This window comes from Microcaecilia unicolor, chromosome 6 (assembly GCF_901765095.1).
Source record: "Microcaecilia unicolor chromosome 6, aMicUni1.1, whole genome shotgun sequence".
Taxonomy (NCBI): Eukaryota; Metazoa; Chordata; class Amphibia; order Gymnophiona; family Siphonopidae; genus Microcaecilia; species Microcaecilia unicolor.
Genome location: NC_044036.1, coordinates 97,472,545 through 97,500,500, shown reverse-complemented (window position 1 = coordinate 97,500,500; position 27,956 = coordinate 97,472,545). Strand labels below are relative to the sequence as shown.

Here is a 27,956-nt window from a genome sequence, read left to right as displayed (position 1 = left end):
CATCCATCTTTTGAAGAAATGTGATGTGATATGTTGCTTGTATACCACTAACTCCCACCAAGAAGTGGTTCAAAGTAGCAGATAACTCATTTTCAGGGTTCTTAAGAAAGGTCTGTAGATACATTTAATCTATTGTCTAAGTGGGAGGAATATTTGTGGGAAGAACCAACTTCTGTGAATAGCTCCAAAGGAGAGGAAATGTATGAATTCTGCAGGCTTTTTTCACAAAGGCAGGCATACCGCTCACTTCACATGTCTAATTGCGATTAGGCTGGGATTAACTATTCTGATTATTTCCTCTCCTAAAACCTAAAGGCATAACTGTATAACCTTTGGTATACAATTTTGTAATTCCTTCCTGCTAGTATTTGGTTGGCTACATTTGTATATGCTAGAGTAACAGATTGTAAGTGGAGTATGTTTAGATGATGAGAGACCAGGAATAGTTTACTGTTTTTGGTTTTTTTTTTGGAACAGCAGCAGTAGTAGCAGTCGACAAGAGAGCCCTTCTATGCCATCGTCCAAGGAAAAGGAGAAGAAAGTGCCCCGACAAATAAAATTGGACAGTTACATCGAGGAGCAGATTCATACTGGTGGAGAGGACTCCCTGCACAGTAACAGCATCCCTTCACTACTGGATGAGAAAGGTAGGAGGTAACTCTAATCAGACGAAATGAACTTCAGGAGATGTAATAAATAGAGGGTGAAGAACATGAGATCTCCAGTCACTGAACTGTTTGTTCACAATTTGAGAAATCAGGCATTTCATTGCATGACTTTTCTGGATTGAGATCATATTGTCTTTGTAGCAAAAATTGTTTCCCATTGTGCTTGTTTTATTTTATATTTAGTTCGAATTTTCATTGGAAGCTTGAAGCAAACTACATTCAGGTGCAGTAAATATTTCCCTGTCGTCAGAGGCTTTACAGTCTATAAAGAATAGGCCGACTAACGTGTGTTAATTCACTTTAACATAGTTAACAGGTCTCATTGAGTTTAATGGAGCCTGCGTTGACTAGCATGTGTTAAATGGTAATAATGCGGGTTAATAAATCAAGCTCTTAAGTTTGTATCTGAGGCCATGTTGGGTGATGTGATTTGCCCAAGATTACAGGGAGCACCAGTACGAGAAGTGGAACAGCTGTTTTGATTGGGAATTAGTTGATTTCCTGGTTTTGTCTAATAACATTTGAATTCCATAGCAGCCCTTCAAATCAGTCCAAATGCTTGGGTTATGCATTCTTATTAGCAGATGGAGACTGAGAACATAAGAATAGCCATACTGGGTCAGACCAATTGGTCAGTCTAGCCCAGTATCCTGTTTCTAAACACCTGACTTTGAGAACTAGGAGTGGCCTAGTGGTTAGGGTGGTGGACTTTGGTCCTGGGGAACTGAGGAACTGAGTTCGATTCCCGGCACAGGCAGCTCCTTGTGACTCTGGGCAAGTCACTTAACTCTCCATTGCCCCATGTAAGCCGCATTGAGCCTGCCATGAGTGGGAAAGCGCGGGGTACAAATGTAACAAAACAAAAAAAAAGATTGCTGTGCATCTACCTGCCAGTCAGTATTTCTCAGTCTCCCAGCAGATGGTAGACATGCAATCTGAGCTGGTCTTGTAGGACCGGTGGGGGAGGAGGGGACATGAGGCATGGTCTTCCAGGACATTTAGCAATTTCAGCTATTTGTTTCTTGTTTGGGTGCCTGTTTAGAAAAAATATATATGTATATTTTGGCTGATCCTTTATCTGTACCTGGGCTTGTGTGGTGCTGGTCCTTGGTGCCACTTTTCCCCAGGGGGTATTGAGTTTCAATATACCGCTTAGGAGAAAACTATCGAAGTGGTTTACAAAAATTATAACAAGAGAAAGAAAGGAAAAGAACTACAATAATATGGGAGAAGGTTAGAAACCACAGAGAACTAGAGAGGTCAAAGGTAAGTCTGAAACTGGCATTGCATGATTCTAAGGCAAAACTGAAGAACAAATCTCTACACAGAACAAGCAAAACAGTGGATATAATAAAAAAAAAAAGGAAAAAGTGCTTGATATACTTTATTGCAATTTTGATAACTTGGGCTGTGTTTCAGTTAAAATGCCTGCATCAGAAGTCTGAAATTAACACGTAGCAATAATGGGCCTAACAACACAAAGCCGCAATCCCAGTACAGACAGCAATAGGCACCTAAGACCCAAAAACCTTATGAAAGAGATATCTTTTAAGTTTAGCCTTAAAGTCAGGTAGAGAAAGTTCCAAACTCCTAAGTGGTATATTCCAAAGTTAGACCTTTCCCTTCAGGATCCTCCAGGGGATGATCTTACTCCTGAGGATCTCTCTATAGTGAGTGTGTTTCACAGGAAAGAGTTGTCTGGGCTCATAGTCCAGGTTTCTAAGGTTCTTAATTTTGAGGAGAGTGTTCCCTCAGAGGGAACTTGAGAGAGTTCCCTCAGAGGGAACTGCTAGGAAGGTGGATCCCTTGATGAAGGGTATTGGGAAACTTTCTAAGTCCTTCCCCATGAATCAGGATATCAGGGACATGGTTTATGTAGAGTGGTGGGTCTCCTACTGCACAGTGGAGAGTGGCTATGCAAAGTAAGTTTATTCCCTTCTGGCGGAGGATAGGGAGTTGTTCAAGCCCCCTAATTTGACCAAGAATATGACTCTCCCTGTGGATGGTAGTGCTGCTCTGAAGTACTCTCAGGATCACAGAATGGCGATCCTTTTAAAGTACAGTTTCAACTTGTTGGCTTTAGCCCTACAGGCATCCATTTGTGGTGGCTTAGTGACGAGAGTCTGTTTCTGATGGACAGAAATAGTCTGGATGCCCCAAAGTTGCACTGGGGGTCCCAGACAGGGAGGTAGTAAGATTGAAATGGGTTTTTCCTTCCTGGTGGATGCTCTGCATGATTTGTTGAGATTGTCAGCCAAGAATATGACCCTGTTGGTGTCTGCTCACAGAGCTTTGTGGTTCTGGGGCTGGGCTGCAGATGTCTTTAAGTCAAAACTTTGTATGCTGCTCTTTTGGGGATCTGTGCTTTTCAGGGAGGAGTTGGACATGCTGATTAGGAGTTTTGGTGATGCTAAGGTTCTCCGTATTCCTGAGGATAAACCTTAAAGGGGCAGGTGGAGGGTACACAGTTTCGACCAGCTCACCTTTATCCACATGTTTGTTCATCCCTTCAAAGAAATGTAATAATTGGTGAAGCAAGATTAGCCTCCCTAATTTCTGATAACATTTGTACATCCGTCTGTTCATTCTGGCTAGGTAGACGGTAATACACTCCTATAATTATCCTTTTCCCTTTTAAACATGGAATTTCAATCCATAAGGATTCCAAGATTTGTTTTGTTCCCTGCAGAATTTTCAGTTTATTTGATTCAAGACCTCCTTAACATTCAATGCTACCCCTCCACCACAGAAACTTTGTTCATATTCCTAATCTGAAGCCTCTTCTGTGATTCCTCTGTGTTGCTATCTTGGGTAGCACTTTCAATTTTGCACACTTCCATTCAGCTTGGCAACAGCTCCTCTGATGTTTTCCAAAGTTATGGTGGTAGTCAAGGCTGCATTGTGCAAGGAGGGGATTCTGGTTCAACTCTATCTTGATGACATTGTTTTGAGCCAAGTCTTTTCAGGAGAGTACATGAGTTACGGCTCGAGTCATGTAGTTTTTGGAGCATCTTGGTTGGAGAGTCAATCCGGCCAAGAGCTTGTTCAGTTGCACTGGTTGCCTGTCTATTTTAAGTGTGGGTTCAAGATAATATGTCTCACAGGACTCTTCACTTTGGCTGTCCTTTATACCTTTTTTTTCAGCCACAGTTCCTTATACTATCTCACGAGTTCTCCGTTCCTTGGACTCCCACCATCTGGTTCTTCCTTGACTTTGAGCTGCTCACTATGAATCCACTCATAATGCAGCCTATTTTTTTGTGTCATCTTTTTTTAATGGAACAATTTGCCTCATACCTTCATGCTGAGCGATTGTGTCATAAATTTAAGATCCTTCTAAGGGCCTATTTTTTTGTTCAAGCATTTTCTACTTCACTTCCAACAATTATGGATTATCTCAGTGAACCTGCAAAGCCTCTTTGACTTGGTGGAGTGGAGGAGTAGCCTAATGATTAGTGCAGTGGACTTTGATCCTGGCAACCTGGGTTCAATTCCCACTGCAGCTCCTTGTGACCTTGGGCAAGTCACTTAACCCTCCATTGCCCCAGTTAAAAAAAAAACTTAGATTGTGAGCCCTTTAGGGACAAGAAAGTACCTGCATAATGTGTACAGCACTGTGTATGTCTAGTAGTGGTGTGGAAATGATTAGTAGTTGTAGAGAATGCATTTGTTTATTTTACTCTCTGATGATTGTTGTATGCTTGTTTTACTGTTCTATTTGATTTTGGCATTTTGGCATTTCTTTTCCTATCTGTTTTTAAATTGTAATTTTGTAAGCCACTAAGACCTCTATCAGAATTGGCGGGATATCAAGTTACCTAATAAACATAAAGAAATCATCTCGTTCCAACACAGTCTCTCGAGTATCTGGGCATCCATTTCAACACATAGCTCAGCAAGGTGTTTCTACCAACCTAGAGGTTTCTCAAGCTACAGAGTCAAATCCATGGCTTGCTGTCGCCAAGAGCCCGGGATTACCTTCAAGTGCTGGATTTGGTAGCAGCCTCACAGGAAGTAGTGCAGTGGGCCAGGGCACGTATGCACTTTCTTCAGCAATCTCTGCTTTCATGTTGGCCTCTTCAGCGATAGGAATTAGCAGTGAAGCTCCGTCTCACAGAGATGGTGAGAAGTCTGAAGTGGTGGCTCTTATTGTTTCAACTTACAGAAGGGCATGAGTCTGGGATATCTAGAATTGTTTGTGTTGACTACAGATACCAGTCGCCACGTTGGGGGCGCACATGTTTTGGTCAGGTGGTACAAAGCCAATGGTCAGCAGAGGAAGCTCAGTGATCCATCAACAGGTCAGAGACGTGGGCAGTTCGCTTGACCCTACTGGCCTTTTAGCAGATTAACTGGTGAGAGTGCTTTCCAATAATGCAACGGTGGTAGCCTATTGTCAATCATTTGGTTGGGGGGGGGGGGCGGATTAAGGAAGCCAGCAGTGAAAGCAGCAGCTCTTCTGATCTGGGCAGAGTCATATCTGTTGGATTTATCAACAGTCGACAATTTGCAAGCGGATTTTCTGAGCAGGACCACGTTGGACCCTAGAGAATGGAGCTTAAGCCAAAAGGTCTTCTGAGACATAGTTCGCATCTGGGGTCTACCAGAAATGGATTTGATGGCAACAGCCACCAATGTGCCTTTGGTTTTCAGCCATAGAAGAGAGGCGCAGTCAGAGGGCATCAATGCAATGATTCAGTTGTGGCCATCCCAGGTTATGCTCTATGTGTATCTGTCCCGTCCCTCCCTCCCCAACACACACGTGGCTGCCTTCTTCAGTGCATAGAAGGACATGCTGGTCCAGTGATTTTGGTGACTCAGGATTGGCCTCATTGGCTGTGTATGACGATTTGATGTGACTGGCAGAGGATGTTCCATTGCATTTTTGTGAGATGGAGAACATCCTGAGGGAGAGGCTAGTCATGATGCCAGATCCATCTCCATTCTCTCTTACTGCTTGCCTCTTAAGAGAGCAAGGTTGCAGAAATGAGGATACTTGTCTAGAGTCGTAACTACAGTGTTGCAGTTTTGCAGGTCTACTTCTGTGACCTATGTGAGATTTGGGCGTATTTTTGAGGACTGGTGCCAGGAGAAGAATTACAGACCCTTGTGGCCATCTGTTGCAGAGATCCTTGAACTTCTTTAGAATGGTTTGGACAAGGATCTGGCTTTTTTGTGTTATCAGCAGCCATTCCAGGACAAATCCTTAGCTTCTCTTCTGGACATTGATTACTTTCTACAAGACATTAACCTCATTTGGCCAGCTCAATGTATGATGGTGGCACAGTGGGATCTGAATCTGGTGTTGTCCACCTTGTCTTCCGCTCCCTTTGAGCTGCTTGCCTGTTGTATGTTTAAGGTTGTGACCTTGGTGGTCTTGGCAGCCATTTCCTTGGCCTGAAGGATCTTGGAATTGCAAGCCCTGTCATGTTGCAAACCTTTCTTACTGTTTTGGGCTGAAAAAAATGGTTTTCTACCTGGTTCCTTCCTTCCTTCCTAAGGTCGTGTAATATTTTCATTTGAATCGTCCTATTTCCTTCTTGTTTTGAGAGATGAGAAAGGTGCCAGAGAACAGTGTTGGTTGTCACATATAGATGTGAAGAGGGCTTTGTTGCAGTATTTGAAGAGTACAGAGGAGTTTAGGCATTCGGTTCTGTTGTTTGTGCTCTTCAACAGTTACCACAAGGTGACTGCAACTTTAAGGCGACCATAGCTCAAGGAGCCTATCACATCGGCATGTATCCTTAAGGGTCATCCCGTGCTGCTAGCTCTCAAAGCACATTCCATGAGATGGATGACAACCTTCCTGGATGGACAACAGTCTCATTTCACCACAGGGATATCTGTTGGATGGCAATCTGGTCATCTTTGCACTTGTTTATAAAGCATTATTACCTCGATGCAAGGCAGCATGCAACTTGTGGAGCAGGAATGTTGTCTTCCTGCCTTCAAGGGTCCCGCCCTTAAATTGTATTGCTTTAGTATGTCCCAAGCTAGGGTTACTAAGGAAGGAGAAATTAAGTCTTACATGCAAAATTTCTTTCTTTTAGGCCCTCCAAACTAGCCTAGAACCCGCCCTGCATAATCTATGGTTGGGAGGTGCAGAAGTACAGTTTTCTGGGTGGTTTTTGGCAGTGAAATATTCATTTTAGGGTTCAATCTCTGCTTGTAATGACGATGAAGCCTTCTGCCATTTCAGGTGAGGCAGAATGTCATGGATCAAGGATACAGCCAGTGTTTGGTCCTGTCTCTTCTATCTTTGTTATTGAAATCCTGACTAGCTGCAGAGCAGTCTTACACAGTTCTCAAAGTCGAGTGTTCTCAGTCTCCATCTGCTGATAGGTGTGCATAACCCAAGCATCTGGACCTGTTTGGAGGGCCTAAAGGAAAGAAAATTAGCAGCTAAGACCTAATTTCTCCCTTTTTAATGATGTCTGCTTCTGCATGTTTGTTTGGTTTTTTTAATTTCATTTTGATGTATTTAGCATGTGAGATTTTTTGAAATTTTATTTTTCTTAAATTTTAAAAATAAAATAAAAGTATTACCAAATGATTCAGTTAAAAGGGTAATTATACAATATAATCAAGCGTCAAACATGACAAGAAAGACAAAAACAGGAGGTTAGCAAACTTTACCATCTTGTATGTCAGCCTGAACCCTACCAGTAGGACCACAAAACTTCCTCTAGAGGTCAACTGGAACTATTTTGAACCTGGCACCAGAGTGGGCAGGAACAAATGGGATTACTCTTCCTTTCTTACCGTAGATGCTGGGTAACCCCAAGCCTCTCACCCCCAAAGTGCTGAGGGGTGGGGGGGGGGGGGGGGGTGAATACCAACAACCCCTTTAAGAGTGCTTTCCAGAGTATCAGGCCATGTAATCACGGCCTGATGCTCTGGGGAAAGAAAATAATGCCATCTTGCAGAGTTTATCATAGGCTGCATTGTATCATTTACATAATTATGAGATGTTTTGCATCTCATTATGTATCCCACAGTGACTTAAACTAACATGCATTATGTTGAGTATAACATGCATTATTGCCTTTTAATGCGTGTTAAGGGGCAAATAACAAGTATTATTGCTGTAGTGTACCTTAATATCAACCTCCCTTAGGTTCACAAATATTTTTTTGTTCAAATATTTTATTATTAAACATAAAATACATGAGCAAATAACAAAAAACAATACAAAGAACCTGTAACTGGCAAAGAGAAGCAACAATATCAGCACAAAAATAGTTAAACTTGTTATCTTTGAATATCATCAGACACCTCATGTGGCACACACTCTACGGGCTCCCACCACTTAAGGGCCTTGATGTATTAATCTCAGCTGATTAAGTTTATATTTTTCAGCTGACATACTGAGCACTACTGTTTAATACCTCTTCTTTTTCCAGTTAGCCAAAATTATTTGCAATGCAATAACAATCATTAAATATTGCTGAGCATCCTTCAGAGCATCATTAATCACAAGGGATCAAATACTATAGCAGACTTAATTCCTGCTGTGTATGGAATATATCTTCAATACAAACCTAGATTTCATCCCAGAGTAACTTGATCAAGGTACAATCATAGATCATGTGTATTAAGTCTCCCTGAGCTGTTGAACAGTGCCTTCAGATATAGACTACATAATCCCCCCTTCCACGTTTTTACAGGGGACAATATTGTACAGTGAGTAAGAAAATACATAGATTGAAGAATACAAGTGGATTGAGATGGCCTGTTAATCTGGCACCAAATCAGTTTCCATAAAATATCTACTTAATGCGAGGGGGAGAAGTCCAAGATGGCAGTAGTAATGGCTGTGTGAGCAAGTCGCGGGTTGAGCTGCTAGTGAAAAACTTTCCACTATATTAATGCTGCATATGAAGAGGAAGGGGTGGTCAAGAGCGCACCCTCTGCACTTCGAGGGCCATCCCTGAGTCAGCAAGTCATCGAATGTTACACAGTTGGAACTCCCTTACCTTTTGAGGAAGTGTGCCCTATTGAGAAGAGCGAGGAAGGAGGATCATCTTCTCTAGGGCTGGAAACATTTATTTCATCCCCATCGTCCTCAGTACCTCCATGTCTGGCGTTTGAGCTAGCATCAGATCAACGGGCAGAGCAACCTGATGCCAGAAGTGCTGTGGGTGACTGTGCTAAGGAGAAGGGAGTTGCTGACAGCTTTATGCTCCCGGAGTTCAGTGGTGAAAGATAATTTAGCGATACCTAGGAAATTGGAAGATATCGAGAACTTTAATTGCAGGCTGAACTTCAGGTTCCTAAACTTTCCAAAGACTCCTGGAATGTTACCTTATGATTTGTTAAAAAGAATTATGTATTACAGTCTTGAAATATTCCCCAGAAACTATTCCTCTAGTTAATAAGATTTATTATGTGCCTATACCTATATGAAAATCCCAGGGTGAATTGGAGGGTGGACGGGTCCAAGAGACTCCACTACATGTGAAAAGTATTTCAGCTGTCTTGGAAGAATCTTTGTCAGAATCATCAGAAAGGGCTACGCTGTTGGTTTCTCTGGTTTTTGAGCAAGACTTGAATGCATTTCATTGAAATTATTTTATGATAAACAAGTTTGGATTTATCCAGATGTAACAAAATCCACTCAAGAAAGAAGGAAACAATTTTTAGTTATGAGGAAAGAAACCAGAGATCTTTCTTATTGGCTTATCCATGTAAATGCATGATTAAACTAGGAGGAACTAAATATGTTTTCTTTGCACCAGAACAATTAAGGAGTTTTCTAGATATGAAGAAAATCATCTGAGTGTTTGCTTTTGTACTTTAATATAAGGGAGATAATCTGTTAAAATTGCTTTCTCCTGGCTAGGGATTTATCCTCCTTTCCTCTGTTTTGTAGTAGTCTAAGGAAGATTTAAAATTGCTTTCTTCTATATTAATTTGTTTGGAATATATTTTGTTCTGTGTTACTTAAACAAGAGGAATGCTTGTGAATGTATAATTGAAATTTATAAACAAACAAAAAAAAAATCCACTTCATGCATCCCCAGCGTTGTTCTCTCAACCTTTTGACAATCCTATACTCGGTTTGTAGTGATTTTATAGAGTGCAGATAAAGTGTGGACAGATGCGTAAAGAGTACTGATAGAATTTTATTTATTTATTGCATTTGTACCCCACATTATCCCATCTTTTTGCAGGCTCAATGTGGCTTACAGGGTGTTAATATGGTATAGTCATTACATAATCTTAGATACAGTCGGTAATAAACTGGAGGTAGAAGAGGAATTAGTTAGAAGGTATTAGGTAAGGTCGTGTTAGAGGTGTTTTAAAGCATTTGGGTGGTATAAGGAGTAGTTTGTTTCATCAAGGATTATTTTTGTAGGCCTTGTTGAAGAGAAATGTCTTCAAAGATTTGCGAAAGCTGGTTAAAGTTGTCCGTGGTTTTCAGGGTCATGGGTAGTGCGTTCCATAACTGTGTGCTTTTGTACGCAAAGGTAGTAGCGTATGCCTGTTTGTATTTAATTCCTTTACAGCTGGGGAAGTTCAAATTGAGGAACTTGCGGGCTGATCTTCTGGCATTTCTGGGTGGTAAGTCTATTGGGTTCAGCATGTAGAATGGGGCCTCTGCGTGAATGATTTTGTATACGGTCGTGCAGATCTTGAACTCAATTCGTTCCTTGAGCGGGAGCCAGTGCAGTTTCTCTCTTAGGTGCTTTGCGCTTTCGTATTTGGTTTTTCCAAAAATGAGACGGGCTGCGGTGTTCTGGGCTGTTTGGAGTTTTTAATGGTCTGTTCTTTGCATCCTACATACAGAGCATTGCAATAGTCCAGGTGACTTATCACTAGTGACTGTACTAGGGTGCGGAAGACGTATCTAGGGAAAAAAGGTTTTATTCTTTTGAGTTTCCACATCGAGTAGAACATTTTCTTTGTTGTGTTCTTCACGTGAGTACCAAGTGTGAGGTTTCGATCAATAGTGACTCCCAGAATTTTCAGATTTTCTGAGATGGGGAGTGTGCAGTAAGGTGTGGTTATGGTAGGGTAGTTATTTGTGTTGTATTGGGAAGTGAGAACCAGAATTGAGTTTTTTCCGCGTTCAGTTTTAACTTGAATGAGTCCGCCCAAGAGTGCATGATTTGGAGACTCTGATTGATCTTGTTGGTTATTTCGTTTAGGTTACTTTTGAGCGGGATGTGGATCGTAACATCGTCCGCATATATGTAGGGGTTAAGGTTCTGATTGGCTAGTAGTTTGGCTAGTGGTATCATCATCAGGTTGAAAATAGTTGGTGAGAGGGGGGGATCCCTGAGGAACTCCACATTCCGGTGTCCAGGGCGGCGATCTGTCATTGTTCGTTGTTACTTGGTAGGACCTGGTGGTGAGGAAGCCTTTGATCCAGTTGAGAACTGGGCCTCCGATTCCAAAATATTCTAACAGGTGTAGTAATATTCCATGGTCTACCATGTCGAAAGCACTAGACATGTCGAATTGTAGTACGAGTATGTTTTTACCGGTTGCAATTGTTTTTTTGAATGAATTCATTGCAGACACAAGTACAGTTTCAGTACTATGATTTGATCTAAATCCTGATTGAGACTCATGTAGAATTGAGTGTTTGGTTAGGTATTCCGTGAGTTGTTTCGTCACTATGCCCTCCATCAGTTTTGTTATGAGCGGGATAGAAGCGACTGGTCGGTAGTTTGTTAGGTCCGTTGTGCTTTTCTTGACATCTTTTGGCAGTGGTGTGAGAAGGATATTTCCTTTGTCCGTAGGGAAGAGACCATTTAGGAGTCAGTAATTTACTTGGTTCGTGAGGTCTTTTTTGAATTGTTTGGGGGCGGCTTTTAATAGGCTAATCGGGCAGATGTCAAGTTTGCATTGAGATTTGGCGTATTTTCCGAGCCAGTGTGTGAGTTCGTCCATTGAAATCAAGTCAAAGTTGGTCCATGATCTGTCTGCTGGATATTCCCTAGGTTTCGGGTCTAAGCATTCAAGGATGCTTGTATACTCAGTGGTAGTGATTGGTATCATGCATCGGAGCTTTATGATTTTTTCCTTGAAATAGTTCACTAGGTTAGTTGCCGATGGGGTTTCTGTACTATTTGAGGTGACCAGTGTGGTGTCTAGGAGATTGTTTACAAGTGAAAAGAGTTTATGCGTGTCCTTGTAATTTGGTCCTATTATAGTACTGTAGTGCGTTCTTTTGGTTTGTCTGATTTTGTATTTGTATTTTCTTTGCGTCTGTTTCCATTCTTTGAATGTGTGTTCGTCTTGTTTTTTTCTCCAAGCTTTTTCTAGTCTTCTAACCTGTGTTTTTAGTTCTTTCAGCTTTTCGTTGAACCAAGGGATTGAACTTTTCCTATGTGAGGTTCTAGTTTGGAGTAGTGCTATCTTGTCTAACACTGTTCTGCATCTTTTATCCCATTCTTGTAAAAATTGGGGTGAGTCTGTAGTTGTTGTCCATTCGTCAGTGTATATTTGTTGCCAAACTTTTAGAGGGTCTATCTTGCCTCTTGTAGTGTATGTCCTTTTTTCTTGTCTTTGTTGTTTTGCTTTTGTTTTCCAAAGGAGGGAAGTGTTTGCCTTGTAGTGGTCTGACCATGGTATGGCTATCCATTTTGTGTCTTTTATTCTGAGGTTCTCTTCTGGTGAAAATTTGTGGGCTATGATGTCTAATGTATGTCCTTTCTTGTGGGTGGGTTGCATGTTAGGCCAGTGGATCTCCCATAGTTGAAGGAATTCCTTGCATTCGTGTACATTGTTTGTGTTAATATTTTCCAGATGAAGGTTGATGTCTCCTGCTATAAGAATATTTTGGGAAGACAGGCAGGTGTTTGATATGAAGTCCATGAAGTGTACCTGGGCATCTTGCCATTTGGCCGGGGGTCTATAAAATAGGATTATATTTAGTTGGTCATGCAGATTGGGGTGGTTGATCCTGACTGAGGCTATTTCGAGTTGGGGAAGGATAGATTCCGCTGTTGTTGTGACTGTAAATTGGGCTTTATAAATTATGGCTATTCCTCCACCTCTTTTTCCTTCTCTTGTCCAATGGGTAATTTTGTACCCTGGTGGGCAAAGCTCTAGGATTATTGGGTCTTTGGAGTTATGAATCCAAGTTTCATTAATGAGAAGGAAGTCAAGGTCATCTGCTGTTATCCAGTCAGTTATCATTGTGGTTTTTTCGATTACTGATCTAGCATTAGAGTAGCCTATGTGTACTAATTGGTATTGCTCCCTTGAGTTCGGGTTTGTAGTTATTTTTATCAGTTGTCTGTGTCCTTGATATGTGGATTCGGTGTTTTCTCTTTTTGTCATTCCTTGTTGGTGTCTGTAGGTGTTAGGATTGTTGTGGACTTTGTTGTTGTTTCGTGAGGGCATGATTAGTGCGTATGTGGTGTGTGGTTCGTGCGTTGTGAGGTTGTTATTATATGTGTCGTGGATCGTCTGTACTTGTATGAGTAGGATGAGACAGCAGATGGTTAGGGTTATTTTGCTGGGGTACATATCAGCAATGGAGACGCTGCAGCGATTTCTAAAGTAACAGTACATAGGATATAAAGTGTAATATGTGCGGTGCATGTACTGCACAGCGTCTACTACTGGGTCCCAAACTGTGACTACAACCCAGAACTCAAACTGCGGCAGCCTTTCAACCCGAAATGTGGTTGTAAAGTATGTACAAATGATGAATTTCAAATCAACAGCGCCACTGCACAGGTCCCGACATGGACCATGTTTCACATAGCTTCATCAGAGGGGGTTAGCTCCGTCAACCGCTGTTCCTGTACATTCAAAGCAAACATGCAACAAGCAAGCAGAATTGAAAATGGTAGAGACTATTATAAAGAACAAAATTACAAAGCATATTCAAAAGCATGGATTAATGAGACAAAGCCAACATGGATTTAGTGAAGGGAAATCTTGCCTCACCAATCTATTACATTTCTTTGAAGGGGTGAACAAACGTGGATAAAGGTGATATTGTATATCTGGATTTTCAAAAGGCATTTGACAAAGTACCTCATGAAGGACTCCAGAGGAAATTGGAGAGTCTTGGGATAGGAGGTAGTGTCCTATTGTGGATTAAAAACTGGTTAAAAGATAGAAAACAGAGAGTAGGGTTAAATGGTCAGTATTCTCAGTGCTGGGACCACTGCTTTTTAACATATTTATAAATGACCTAGAGATGGGAGTAACTAGTAAGGTAATTAAATTTGCTGATGACACAAAGTTATTCAAAGTTGTTAAATCGCAAGAGGATTGTGAAAAACTACAAGAGGACCTTATGAGACTGGGAGACTGGGCATCTTAATTGCAGATGACGTTTAATGTGAGCAAGTGCAAAGTGATGCATGTGGGAAAGAGGAACCCGAATTATAGCTATGTAATGCAAGGTTCCACGTTAGGAGTCACGGACCAAGAAGGGATCTAGGTTTTGTCGTCGGATACATTGAAACCTTCTGCTCAGTGTGCTGCGGTGACTAAGAAAGCAAATAGAATGTTAGGTATTATTAGGAAATGAATGGAAAACAAAAATGAGGACATTATAATGCCTTTGTATTGCTCCATGTTGTGACCGCACCTCGAATATTGTGTTCAATTCTGGTCACCGCATCTCTAAAAAGATATAGTGGAATTGGAAAAGGTACAGAGAAGGACAATGAAAATGATAAAGGGAATGGGGCGACTTCCCTATGAGGAAAGGCTAAAGCAGCTAGGGCTCTTCAGCTTGGAGAAGAGACAGTTAAGAGAGGTAATGATAGAGGCCTATAAAATAATGAGTGGAATGGGATGGGTAGACGTGAATTGCTTGTTTACTCTTTTCAAAAATGCTAGGACTAGAGGGCACACAATGAAGCTACAAAGTATAAATTTAGAATGAATTGGAGAAAATATTTCTTTACTTTACTTATAATTAAACTCTGGAATTCGTTGACAGTGAATGTAGTAAAAGCAGTGAGCTTAATGGGGTTTAATAAAGGTTTGGATAGCTTCCTAAAAGAAAAGTCCATAAGCTATTATTAAAATGATGTGGGGAAAATCCACTGCTTATTTATTTCTAGGATAAGCAGCATAACATGTATTATACTGTTTTGGGATGTACTTGTGACCTAGATTGGCCACTGTTGGAAACAGGATGCTAGGCTTGATGGAGCTTTGGTCTGTCCCAGTATGACAATACTTATGTTCTCCAACGTTTGGTTTCTTAGCATAATACAAAACAGGTACATACTACACCTACTGGGAACTCTTCCAAGTTGCCCATTGAGAAAGATACTTAGAGGAACACTAACCAGTCCTAAATCTACGGGCCTTGGTCAAAATACTCGTTAAGGGAACATTTCAAGAGCACTTTAATCCTTTTCCTCCGTTAAGAAAACTGGCTATGTTCCTTGGATCTGAAAGAAGTCATACCTATGTAGAAATATTTGTAATAGACAAACAGCACTTCAATGTCACATTCTACCCTTTGGTCTAAGCATTGGCACCACACATATTCACAAAATGCATAGCTGTGGTAGCAGAGCACCTATTCAATTTGGGGGTACATGTTTCTCTGTTTGGATGATTGGCGGGCAATATCGCATCTTAAGAATGTATCATAGAAACAGTGTGCACAGTTTACAGGTGTTGGAGTCACAATTTAATTTAAAAATTGAAAATGTCATGAAATTGTGTTTTATTTTAATCTTCGGATGATTCGGCAGCTAAAACCTGTTCTAACTAAACCCAATTTGATAAAAGAAGTGCATGCAGTGATCACCAGCAGGTTGGATTACTATAATTCCTTATTTAATGGTTTGAGAAAAGCTAGTTTACATAGGATTACATTTGATACAAAATAGTGTGGCTAGGATAGTAACTGTAAGCAAAAAGTTTGATCACATTACTCCAGTGCTACATCAATTGCATTGGCTTCCTGTGGCTGCCTGCATTACTTTTAAAACATTATGCTTGATATTTAAAGTACTATGCATGAGTCTCTCTCAGTTTATCTCTAATAAGTTGACCAAGTACACATGCTAATGTCTGCTGACATGTTGAAGTTATCAATTCATTATGTCTTCAATAGACATGCAACTTTCTTGCCACATCTTAACATGAAACCAGTGGAACCTGTGCTCTCAGAGCCTATAAGATGTCAGCCAAGGGCATCCCCTTCCAAATTCATCAGATGCAAATTGGCCCAACCACAGATTTATCGAGCTAGACTTAGGAACTCATTTAGACTGACTTAACGCCAAGAGCCTCTGGTATGCTCAGGAAAGTTGCTTGCTTGAAACAAGTATTCTTTGAGGACAGCATGATATTGGCTCTCACAAAACCCACCCACCTCTTTTAGATGTTGGCTTCTCCAAATGATTTTTATAGAGAGCTAAAGTGGAACTGTATGATGATGCTAACATGGGAAGTCTTGAACGTGCATGGTGCATCACTCTGGAAAGCTGTTGGAGCTTTGTTTGTATTTCGCTCATGTCTTTTTCTCAGTTGTAGCTCAAGACAAGTTACATTTGGAATCTACAACATTAAAAGGTCTTTGTTCTCTCAGACTGCTGACTCACAGTCATTAGTCCTGCAGTGCTAACTGGTAAACCTTGCTTTACTACCCAAAGGTTGCTGATCCCCAGAATGTATGAGGACTGATATCCTGCTGTCCTCAAAGAACTGTTGCAGATAAACAGGTTGCTAAACTGCAGATCTTCTCTTTCAGGTGACTTTTGTTTTTAATTACCTCTTCTTATAGACCTCTTTCTGACTCTGTCATACGGGGGACTAAAGGTACTTATTTCATATAACAGATTCTGTATAGTTTCTCTGACCTCCATTGTCACCCAATCACAAGGTCTATTCTGGGGTGGCATTAGGAGCCGTAATTGAAAACTAATTCCCATAATTACTGCTTTCTGTTTGTTTTCTGGATCTAGATATACTCTGGGCCATTTATGTTCCCACATAAATCTTATTAAACATCTGTCTAAGTTTCTGCAAAGACTGAGTGTCACTTGTATATGATCTACCTGGTAGGCTAAATATAAGGTAAAGAGAAGATAGAATCAATAAAAATAAAGACAGAGATAGGTTTAGATAGATAGATACATTTTATTTCTTACCCAAACACAGGTCTTCAAGTTGATACAAATACAGACATCAGATTCTGGTTTCAGCCGCACAGGGCTTCGCCGTCTGACAGAAGCTTTGGAGAAGACTCTCAAACTAAGCCAAAATCTGCCATCTTTTATACTCTATCCTCTCCATAGAAGTGAATGGTGAGAAACCTTGCTCCTAATCTTTCTCACTTTCTGAGATCATACTTTCCCACGCGATCTGCTGTCGGATGTGCCCACCTCCTTCCGTTCTCAGCTACTGCTAATTATCAACATGTTTTGGGAAGCGTTGAGATAACAGTTTCACATCTTCCGGCTGCAATACTTTTCATACTTTTCTCATGAACTCTGTATTACCTCTGTACCATTGTATACCAAAACTAATAAGCTCCATTTTATTCATCTGATCTTTCATTACAGATGCTATATTTGATTTAAAAATTGTACCAAGTTTGTATCAGGACTCATTGTTCAGACCTGCTTTTTGCAGATTCTCAAATATTAATTCACTTGCTTGTTCTTTGGCCTAGTCAGTATTTTTTCCAGTTGTTCTTGGCTGCATAGCTTTGGCCATCACTATTCCAGTGGTAGCCTTAAAGCTAGGCCATATATTAACATTCCCCTCTTCACCCTATCCCATAGGGTGACACCAGGGTTAACGTACCTTGGTACCATCCGTTCCAGAAGGTATTCTATGAGGCCATCAAATTATCTGAGTCTTAAGATCAACTGGTACAATTTGTTTAGTTTTCGGTTGAGACTTACTCAAACCTGTAGCGAGAAATGTTTTTATGAATGGGACTAATCCATGAGCTCATTTACAAAATCCCATGAAATATAGGTATGCGGGTAATAGCAATTTCAGGTGGATCATACTAATAGGCTGTTTAAGGTTGTAGGTATTCAGAATCCTTAAACAGGTCGGGATTCCTGGATCTTACTAGTACTCATCACTGGCATCCAATCATGAGCACTAATAAGTGGATAGCAAGTATGAGGTTGCCTCATACAGCAAAAATGGTCAATCCTAGGAAAATTTATATTAACCAAGGTTATGCATGGATCTTGACATATGCATAATGACCTGGAAGTATGGGAAGCATTGTATATATCCGTTACCCCTCTTGGAGCTTAGTCAAACCTACAGAAAGACATGCAGCTCAAGTAAGCCTGCACCAAAGTCAAACAATTGCATAACAGGTTGATACTAACAGAGTTTACATCTACATTATGATATCTTAGCCAGTATTAGGGTTTGATGTTACCCTTGTATCTGAGCAATATCAATTTCAATTTAAATTACATAAACAGAAATAACGGGGAAACTCGTGGAAAAACATTTAGAACAATAAAGGAAATAAAACCTTTTCACTATCTAGACAGGATTATTGCTAAACTGAAAATAAAACATAATATGAATCTATAATGTCCATAAACAGCAACAGTAGTTCTCAAATTAAGTATCAGTTCAAAAGTTTCTTTCATCGAACATGGTCGAGGCGGTGGAAGCGTTGAAGAATCTGGACGGAGTTCTGGAAGATCCAACAGGGCTGGGTTTTCAGGCTGGCTTGCTGAAGGAAGTTGCCGGTCTTGAGATGGTTAGGCTCGTAACATCTGGTTCTGCGGCTGAGTAAACACGTATATCTTTCACATGGACCCAAGACTTGTGGTCCAGTAGTTTGCAAGGTGTAACGATTATTGCCATAAACTTGGGGGATCTAACATCATTTGGGCCAGGATAGATTTTGAAGACGTACTTGCGGTGTACAAACTTGGATCTTTCCATGTCTTTATTCTAGGCATGCACAATCATAATTAGTCCATGAAGAGTCAGAGGTTGGTAAAGGAATAAGCAAAGTAACTGTATGCCTGAATGATACATTGCTATATCTTAGTGGGCATAATCAGTGTGAATTGAATAGACATGAAAGACAATGTCAACATGGAGAAAACAGTGTTAATTAGGTGCAAAAGCAAAAGGGAACCCAGAAGGGTTCAATAATGAAAAGCCAATTTACATAAATAGCAATAGTATATATGAAATTATATCTCCTGATTGGTAGGGATCAGAGCTTCAACTTCAACCCTCTTAATACTAGGAATTGGGATTTGCATAATATATCTCCACTTGTGGCTTGCATAATGTGCAAGACAGATTGGTAATTATTACAAAGGCATGATCAAATAACAATGGTAAAGTATATGGAACAAAAGAGAAGATTAAAAAAACAATTAGAATTTAGAGATGATGGTAAATGTTCAACTATTGATGTATGGAGGGCAATGCATCGCAATCTATCGCCAATAGATATGGAATCTTCACCTACGATGACTACCATTCACCAAGGGTTGAGCCCTCAGCTGCAGGAGGCCAGCAGGACTTACGAGTTAGATGATTTAGAAAGAAGGGTAGAGGCCAAAGCTTTGTGTAACTCCAGCAAGTGGTATGATTCTTGGGTTCAAAATATGATACATCTGAATTGCAGTAAGGCATATTCAGAAGGCAATGCCAGAAAAAGGTTCCTTGAAAAAGACAAATGAAAAAAAACATTCAAAAGTGCAGACACCAGTGATTGACCTTCACATAGAGTTTAAGTAACCCTTTTCAATCAGACAAAGAAGTAGGAAGAAGCATATCACTTCAAGACAAATCCACCACGCGGCAAGAGTTAGTTGAAGCAAGGTGTTAGTTAAATACACAAAGCATGAATTCCAGGACCGTTGCACCCAAATAATCTACACCAGTTTGTCTCACAATCACTCGCAGTGAAAGACAGACAGATAAAAAAAGCAATAGTTGGGGTTATTGTGATTACCTGTTGTAAATAGAAAGGAATTAAAAAGTGGAGTGCATAATTTTCCTTATTCATGTCCGAAAGCTTCACCAATTCTCTGTTCAAGAATACTACAAATTGTATGATCAGCGCAAAATGCTCCCCCAAATGGCCAGTTCAAGGGAATATTTCTCGCATTCATTCCATATAACAGATAATGGTTATTAAATATTTCTTCTTTCTTAGACAAGGAAATAATGAAAAGCTTTCAGATATCACACATATCATAAAGAGATTTCAAAAATGAAGGCTTTATATTCATAAAAAAACTAAAGAAGTAAATGTCACATCAATTTAAACAGCTTAATAGTTAAAGCAGAAAACATTTTAACAATGAGCAATATACAGCTTTTATTTAAAAGGGATCTCGTATAAAGTAAAATGGCATAAATAAGTCAGTTCAGGTATGTATATAAAAATAGACATAAATGAATATCCTCTGGGGATCGCTCACCCCTGCAGTTGATAAGGACTCCCCAGGGAAGGTATGCATAGAAACAACTAAATAACTTGCTGACTCAGTTAGGTCATTTGTATGGTACCATAAATATACACTTGAAATTAAACCAGGAGAAATATAAAATAAAAACATGTTACCTGCAATAGAAACAGAAACATCACACCAACACATATACAGAGAAATGGTTTCTGGATACTAAATGAGGAGCTGAGTACTATGAGTAACTGTGAACTACAAAATCAGATCGGGTTCGGAATACGCCTAGTCATTATGGACGGGTGGGGTGGGCGATTTTGATTTCTGGGCCAATGTTGAACTGGCAGAAGACATTTAGATGCATAATGTCCAATTTGACGGCAACGGAAACATGTCACACTAGCACGGCGATAGGGACTAGATTGGGAATCCTGGTTTCCAGCTTTAAGGCCTCTGCGATTGTCAGCATACCTGAATTGGGGGTTATGTTTTTCATAATCTGGCAAATCAGGGTAAACACGAGGGCAAGTAGTAGGTGAACTGGAACTAAGGATAACAGGGTACCTAGTGCCATGAGGAGAGGAAAGCAAATATAGGGTGGACGGGGTGCTAGAACTAGAAGGTGTGGAGGGGCTGATCTTAGAGGACATCTTAGCCTTCAAATCAGCAATCTGCAACATTGTGAGATTCCTGTGCAAAACCTGGTCCCGGCGGACCTCTCTTTGCCTATTCTCAATTAGTTGCCTACAATAGTGAAGGACATGTTCCCGAACCTGTGGCCATTCCATGTGTTGTAAACCTATCGTCTTATCTAGGTTCTTCCTGACCTTAGAGGGTAAGGTCTGTTTAAGTAAGTAATAGAATACAGGGAGAGCATTGTCTGAGTCAAATCTTTCCTCAATCTCATCATGAAACAACTGCTGCATCCTAATTAGGTAAGCTTCAATCAGTTCTGACCCCACCTCCCATCGTTGTGAAGTGATGACGGAGAAATCTTTCTGGGCAGGGAAGGAAGTACGTATCTCTTGAAACAATTTTTCTTTAATCACTGTCAAGGGGGCACTATCATACTGATTCTCAGTCACAAGTTCAGCATAGCCTGCTTGTGTGAACAAATCAGTGATGCTAGCATGGGCGGTCCTGCCCAATATGGCCTTCATATTTCCTACTGAAAGAGCTGTCCCTAGAGTGGCCTGTTGTAGTTTTAGTAGCCACTTGTTCCCTCCTTTAGTAATATTCGGGAGTCGCAGAACAAGGTCATTCAGCTCAGTTGCAGACAGGGGAGTAGTAATATACTCTGTATGAGGAAGACCAGCTGACATTCTATTCAGCAGGGGGAAAAGATTTGCAGCTCGGGAAAAGTTTAGCACCCTCTCCCCAGGAGGGGGTGGTGTGAGGGTGATCATATTGATTAAAATATCCAATGGTGGAATTTCAGCAATGATCTAGAACGTAGGTAGATAACTGTGGGCTAGAGCAAATATACATGAAACCCAGGCCTAGAACCAGTGGTTTGAAGCCATAAGTTAAGGACGGGACAAAATAAGTATCAGTGATAGTTGTATAGTTGTATAATAGTGAAAATAAATTATATAATAATTTTTTTCAGAGCCGCTATAGAACCCGATTTTGAACACAGTCCTAGGACCAAGGTTTCAGAGAATACAGTAGAATTATGAAAAGAGCTAGGGGCGGTACGCCAATAGTTTACAAGAGCATGCGATACTCACGTGTCTTCTATTATACTCAAATTCTGTGTAGGAGGTCTAAAATATAAATGATCAGTTGGCATAAAGATCTACATACTAGTCGACATACAGAGGAGAGGTATAGATAATTCATATTAAGATAAAGGTAAAGATAAGAATATACGCTAGTGTGTATGCAACTATGTATAAATACTGCCTTCCAGGGTAAGCCTCTGGTCAAGAGCCAAATAAGCGCCTCATCAACCACTCTAGTCAAGAGCCCACTAAACGCTTCATCAACCACCAGGAGCCAAAATACACGCATCCCCGGTGCCAGGAGCCACAATACACGCTCACTGGTAGAGCCCTAAATCAGGGAGTGCACCCATCAAGGGATTCAAGTACCCGTGAAAAAGGTACAGTGAATCCGGAAGGCAGTAACCCAATGAGTTTTCACGTGCTAGGAGCCTTAAACGCATCAAAAACGCATCAACTGTGACAAGAACCCTAAACGCTTCAACCAGCTCCCACTGGGTTTTCAATTAATCAAACTATAAATTTACGACCTCTGATTAGACTAGCTAGTAGGAAACGGTACAGAGGCGTCCCTCAGGAGTACCGGTGCTACAGGTTCTAGCCTAATTGGAAAAGAGGCAAGTGTTATAGACTGGGGGGCCGGGCACACCCTGAAAACTGGGTGGTATTAATGGCCCAATCCCTAACAATTTAGGTACCGTCATCCATCCAAGGGACAAAAATTTTGCCCCGTAGAGGGGTGTAAGCCCTTCCCCTTACCTTTCGCCGGGCATCGGTACGTAAGCCAATGGTTCTAGCGTAACACAAATAGGAATGAGAGTAAGGGTATAGTATGTATCAGGGAAGAGTCCCTAAAATATACTTCAGAAAAGGAAAAGAGGGGTGGGTGTGGATCATTAAAAGGAGTTTAGCCTGTAACAGGAAAAAAACTTTTGGGCACCTTATGGGCGGCGGCCGATCCAGAAGACTTTAAGGATCCAGCCACGAAATAAAAATAAAGTGTACATATTATATGGAAAAAACTGGGCCTACCTAATTTGTAATGTAAGGCCAAAATAAGCTGTAAGGGTAGGTTGGGAGCTGTATATGGCATCTAAATATAGACTTTAAACAAGACATGAAACTACTACATACTATAATAAGAGGAACAGGGGAGAACCATATATATAACTGGAACACCGATTTCAACAAAAGGCAAGAAAATGTATATTAACAAAGACATTATAACATGTGTAGTCCGGAGCTATAGCCCTAGAATAAATGAAATAAAGTTAAATACATATTAAATGCTTTTGGGGCGGGTACCGGATAGGTTGGAAGTAGCATCTAAACGGGAAAACATAAGAGAAGCATGTAATTCAATAAATTGTCAAACAGGACGCCAAAATCGTGGTGCAAAGATGACAAATTAATACCTATAAATATGACAAATTACACTCAGAAAAGGAACATAATAAATAAAATAAACCCGAATGCAATGGCAGGAAGCTTTTGTGGCTAAACAGGTGAAAGGGGAAAAAAACAAATTAAAACATGTGATTCTTACACCAAGAACTTCTAATGATTCGGCATAAAACATACATACTAGTCAGTGACTGAAATGATATGTCCAAATGATGACAAACAGAACAGCTGCAGCATTAGAAGGAAAGATAAGGCAGGGTTATAAAGAACCAACATCTTCTCAACCAAAAAGGTAAAACTTATTTTATATGCATATCTATTAAGGTAAAAGTAAAGGAATGCTTCTATATAGTACATAATACTTCTACTATCATATAAGTTATACAAGGGATTATCTAGCTCTTAATGTAACAATAAACCACTGTAATTTTATGTGACTTTCTGTGTTGGATCCCGGTTTACAATGCTGTCGAGTAAAAACAGAAAACTTTTTATAAAGACTTACACAATTTAATACATTATAGAACCATATTATTTAAAAGTGATTGTCATTCTTAGAACGTGGAAATATTCATCAAGAAATATTATAACCTAGCTCATTATTACAAGTGTTTAAAATAAGCCAGGACGAAAATCACAATGCAAGCGAGGAAGTGTAGTATTTCTTGTAGATAACGTTATAATATAGTCCTTAAAATGGGACTTAAATATGAGGACAATTTATAATTCTGACAATCTATAATACTGTTCAAAAATCAATGTTTCCTGAAGATAAGCAGGCTTGTATTAAACTAACACGATAGTACGGTGCTGGGGCTGTAACTTAAACGAGTACACCATTAAAATAGAGTACAAGAAACCTGAACTATATGGGTATCGGAAATGCAAAGCATACGAAAATCTAAGCTAGAGAGTGAATAAGATCTCCTCACATCTAGCGCAGTATAACACAAACAGTAAAATAGATAGTGCAAACAATAGAAGTTGATATATACAGAAAATTATTATAAGGATTTAATGTTGATGTAGGTGTTATAGGAAAAGGAAAATAAAAACCAGAAGGGAAGTGTGCTTCCTGTGCTTAATTTGAGTTTACTGCTCACTGCAAGCATTGGACATTACGGCTACTGAAAATAGAACTATACAGCACATAAAAACTGTAAGTTTAATTTTTCATATTAAAACTTTCTGCTGTTATAATTAATCAGGATAGGATTTTATCAGATCAAACGTATTGCAGTTCTTAGGAACTATTGTGTAAGGAACCAGGGAGTTAATGTTTGAGAAAGTATGACAATTCTAACTGCGTTATTACTTTACTTACTCAGATAGACAGCCGTAATCATTATGTGTTCATATGAAAGCTGAAACTGTCAATTCTACACTTAATACGACAGCTCCTTTAAGGCAAAAATTTCTAATGTCTTCTACTGTGTTTTTTTAAAATAACGGCAATCTAAATTTCATTACTACCAGCATATCGCTTGATTCTGTTAAGTAAGGGTTAATTTTTAGTTTCCGGACTAAGGCTTCCTAGAAGCATTGTAATGTGATCACAGGAAACCACACTAGGACAAAGAAGGAGAAAGCTGGTTTTTTTAAAGGGGAAAGTCAAGTAATGTATGTTTGAAGGTGTGGCACGATAAGGTCTATCAAACTGTCACTTGCAGCACAAAAAGAAAGAAAAACCTGTCTCGGGGTTAAAATCACGGCTCAGAGACAGAATGAGAAAGCATTAGAGTCTCAGACGGTCTATTGTTTAAGGGAGATGAAATAAAATAGAGGGCAACGCCCAAAAGTCAAAGCAGTATAAGCAGAGAATTTTGGGGAGTGGGAGACAACGTCCTAATAACATAATATAAAAGAGGAGGAAAAAAGTATGCCCTGATAAAAGGAGAATGCAGAGTAAGACTAAGATGCAGTGCCATAATTTTAAAAGTGAAAGCAGAAATACATCCGTACATTCTGTAATGTAATGCTCAGAGGTGCACGTATAACGGACTTGGCAGCATAAGGCATGAAAAGATAAGTCATTTTACAATTATGATACCTGCTAAGGAAACATACCAGAGAATCAGATAATCTCATCGGCGTTAAGGGAAGGACCCTTACATAAGTCGAGAATATGTTGAAGAAAAAGTTGTACCAATTTCGAGGGGAAACCGGAGTTGAATGATATGAAAAAGATATGAGAGGGAGTTAGTTAGATGGATTTAGGAGCAATACAGTTGACAGAGGATAGACAGTGAGAGGTTAAAAAGAATACCTGTGTAAATGACTGTTTAACTTGTACCACTTCAGCATAGAACAGGGAAAAAAACGAACGGAAAAGGGGGAGAGAAAAAAAAATCACTTTCTTAGCTTTTAAAAGTGAACTGTAGAGCCTCCTCTGCCAAAGCAGAGCTGGACTGATAAGGTAGCTAAAGTGGGCAATCTTCCCAGATTCTCATGTCCTTGAGATAGTGAACTACAGCACTTGTTAGAGAAAACCTTTAAAAGCTACAGAAAGAAATGGCAGTTTCGGAAGCCTGGATAAGGATGTTAAAAAAATGTGAGAAAAAAGGGTTTAGAACTTACAACTCTTCGGGCAAGGTGAAATAGATTTACAAAGGCAGATTCGAAGCCCAAGAGGGAGTATATATTTAATAGTAATGTAATAAGCTTTGTTCCGGAAAGAGAATCAACCCTCACAGCACATGGGACTGAGAAAGAAAAAGAAAAGTTTTCTAGGAAATCAAAAAATAAAAAAAAAATGATTTCTGGTTTGCACAAGAAGCCAAAAAGGTGTATGTAAGGTATTAAGTTACCCCAATTGGTACCGTGCGGGCCACACCCTTATAAATTTTACACGGACAGCAGACATATAGTGTAGGAGTCGGTAGAGCATCAGAGAGGAGGGCAGGGAGGATTATTGTGGCAGAAAAACGGGGGACAAGAACAAAATGTTGTGGAGGAAGGGATTCAGATTGGACTTAAGGAAAGAAAAATGGCTATGGCGGTGGGGTGAGAGCACAGGACTGAACAACTGTAAAAAAGAGCAATCAGTTGAACCACGCAGTAAATAATAAAGATTTTGACAGGTGGAAATGAGAAATAAGAAAAGCAGAGACGGCAGACAGAGTGCAAAGACACACACAAAGATGCAAAAGGAAAAAGAACGGAATAAGAGATACTACGCAGTTATTCATGCTGCACTTATGAAAAAGAGCCGAGAAAAGTGTGGACAGGAAGGGGGGGGTGTGTCTGGGCTGAGTGGTTAGAGAGAAAGCATAGTTCAGAAGACTGAAGGAACTGATTAGATAAGAGGAAAACAGCAGTTGGACGACGGTAAGCAGCTACAAAGCTGAACACCGTAATTACTGTTTCCAATAGGAAAAAAATGAGGAGGAATAATAAAAGGGACAGTCCCGAGACGTAAAAAGAATCTCGTGGATAACTGTCGCACACACAGAGTGAAGGCAATAGCAGATGTGAAAAGGTGGGGGCTGTCTGTCAGTTTTGAGGAGTGGTTATAAGAACAGAGAAACCAGAAGGATTTTAGAGGAGAGCAATCTGAAAGCGTGCTGTTCTCCTAGAGTAAAGGAAATTCCCTCGATACGGGAACATACAGAAGAGAAAAGAGCAGGATTAGACCCAGGGGACTAATAGGAGAGATAGGTAGAAGAAGTTAGGATGAAGGAGAAAAGGAAAAGGGATTGGGGAGGAAAATAAGGTCGACAGAAGAAGAAAGAACAGAATACATAGTGAGAACAAGGGGACAGGGATTTGAAAAGGAGGGATTAAGACAGAACACAGGGTGGGATTGGAAGCAGAAAATGCGCAATCTCTAAGGATTGTTAAGCGAGAATTGCTAGCATAAAGACCAATCCAAAGATTTTGAACATTGAAATAAGCTTACAGCAAAACCCAAATCGCAGTCGCCTGGATTCGTTGTTATGCTTCATTCACACAACAAGCACAGTCTTGCGCACATCACGCAAATCAAAGAGATAGACAGGATAGGAGAAAGAAAAGAGGGTGAGAAAAAACAGAACAGAATATTGAAAGACAGTGCAGCGCAGGGCAGCAAGACGTTCAGGGAAGAAAGTAAAAAGACGGAAAAATAGAAGAGTATTTAAAGTAGGGGTGAGAACGGACAGAACATTAGTGCCCCTCTAATGGGCAATGTCCGTGTGAGGCAGAAGGACAGAAAGTAGCGGTAGGGAGAGGCAGGTGAGTATGAGAGAAACAAGAGAGAAGGAAAATAAAGTGACAGAGAGAAACAGAGAACATTTGAACGCACAAAAGGAAGTATCCCCTCTTGCGCTCAAAAGAAGATAAAGAAGGTCAGCGAGTACTGTCAGCGTTCGGGGCTCACCACTGTTTTTAATTACCTCTTCTTATAGACCTCTTTCTGACTCTGTCATACGGGGGACTAAAGGTACTTATTTCATATAACAGATTCTGTATAGTTTCTCTGACCTCCATTGTCACCCAATCACAAGGTCTATTCTGGGGTGGCATTAGGAGCCGTAATTGAAAACTAATTCCCATAATTACTGCTTTCTGTTTGTTTTCTGGATCTAGATATACTCTGGGCCATTTATGTTCCCACATAAATCTTATTAAACATCTGTCTAAGTTTCTGCAAAGACTGAGTGTCACTTGTATATGATCTACCTGGTAGGCTAAATATAAGGTAAAGAGAAGATAGAATCAATAAAAATAAAGACAGAGATAGGTTTAGATAGATAGATACATTTTATTTCTTACCCAAACACAGGTCTTCAAGTTGATACAAATACAGACATCAGATTCTGGTTTCA

The 27,956-nt window shown here is 40.1% G+C and overlaps 1 protein-coding gene across 1 annotated transcript in view; it reads left to right on the top strand.

The window, feature by feature from the left end:
• CEP350 (centrosomal protein 350) overlaps positions 1–27,956 on the top strand; it is a 411,134-nt gene that overhangs the window by 254,834 nt on the left and 128,344 nt on the right. Inside the window, exon 22 of the mRNA XM_030208006.1 lies at positions 481–647. Within this exon, the coding sequence (XP_030063866.1) occupies positions 481–647 (167 nt within the window). The remainder of the gene's footprint in view (positions 1–480; positions 648–27,956) is intronic.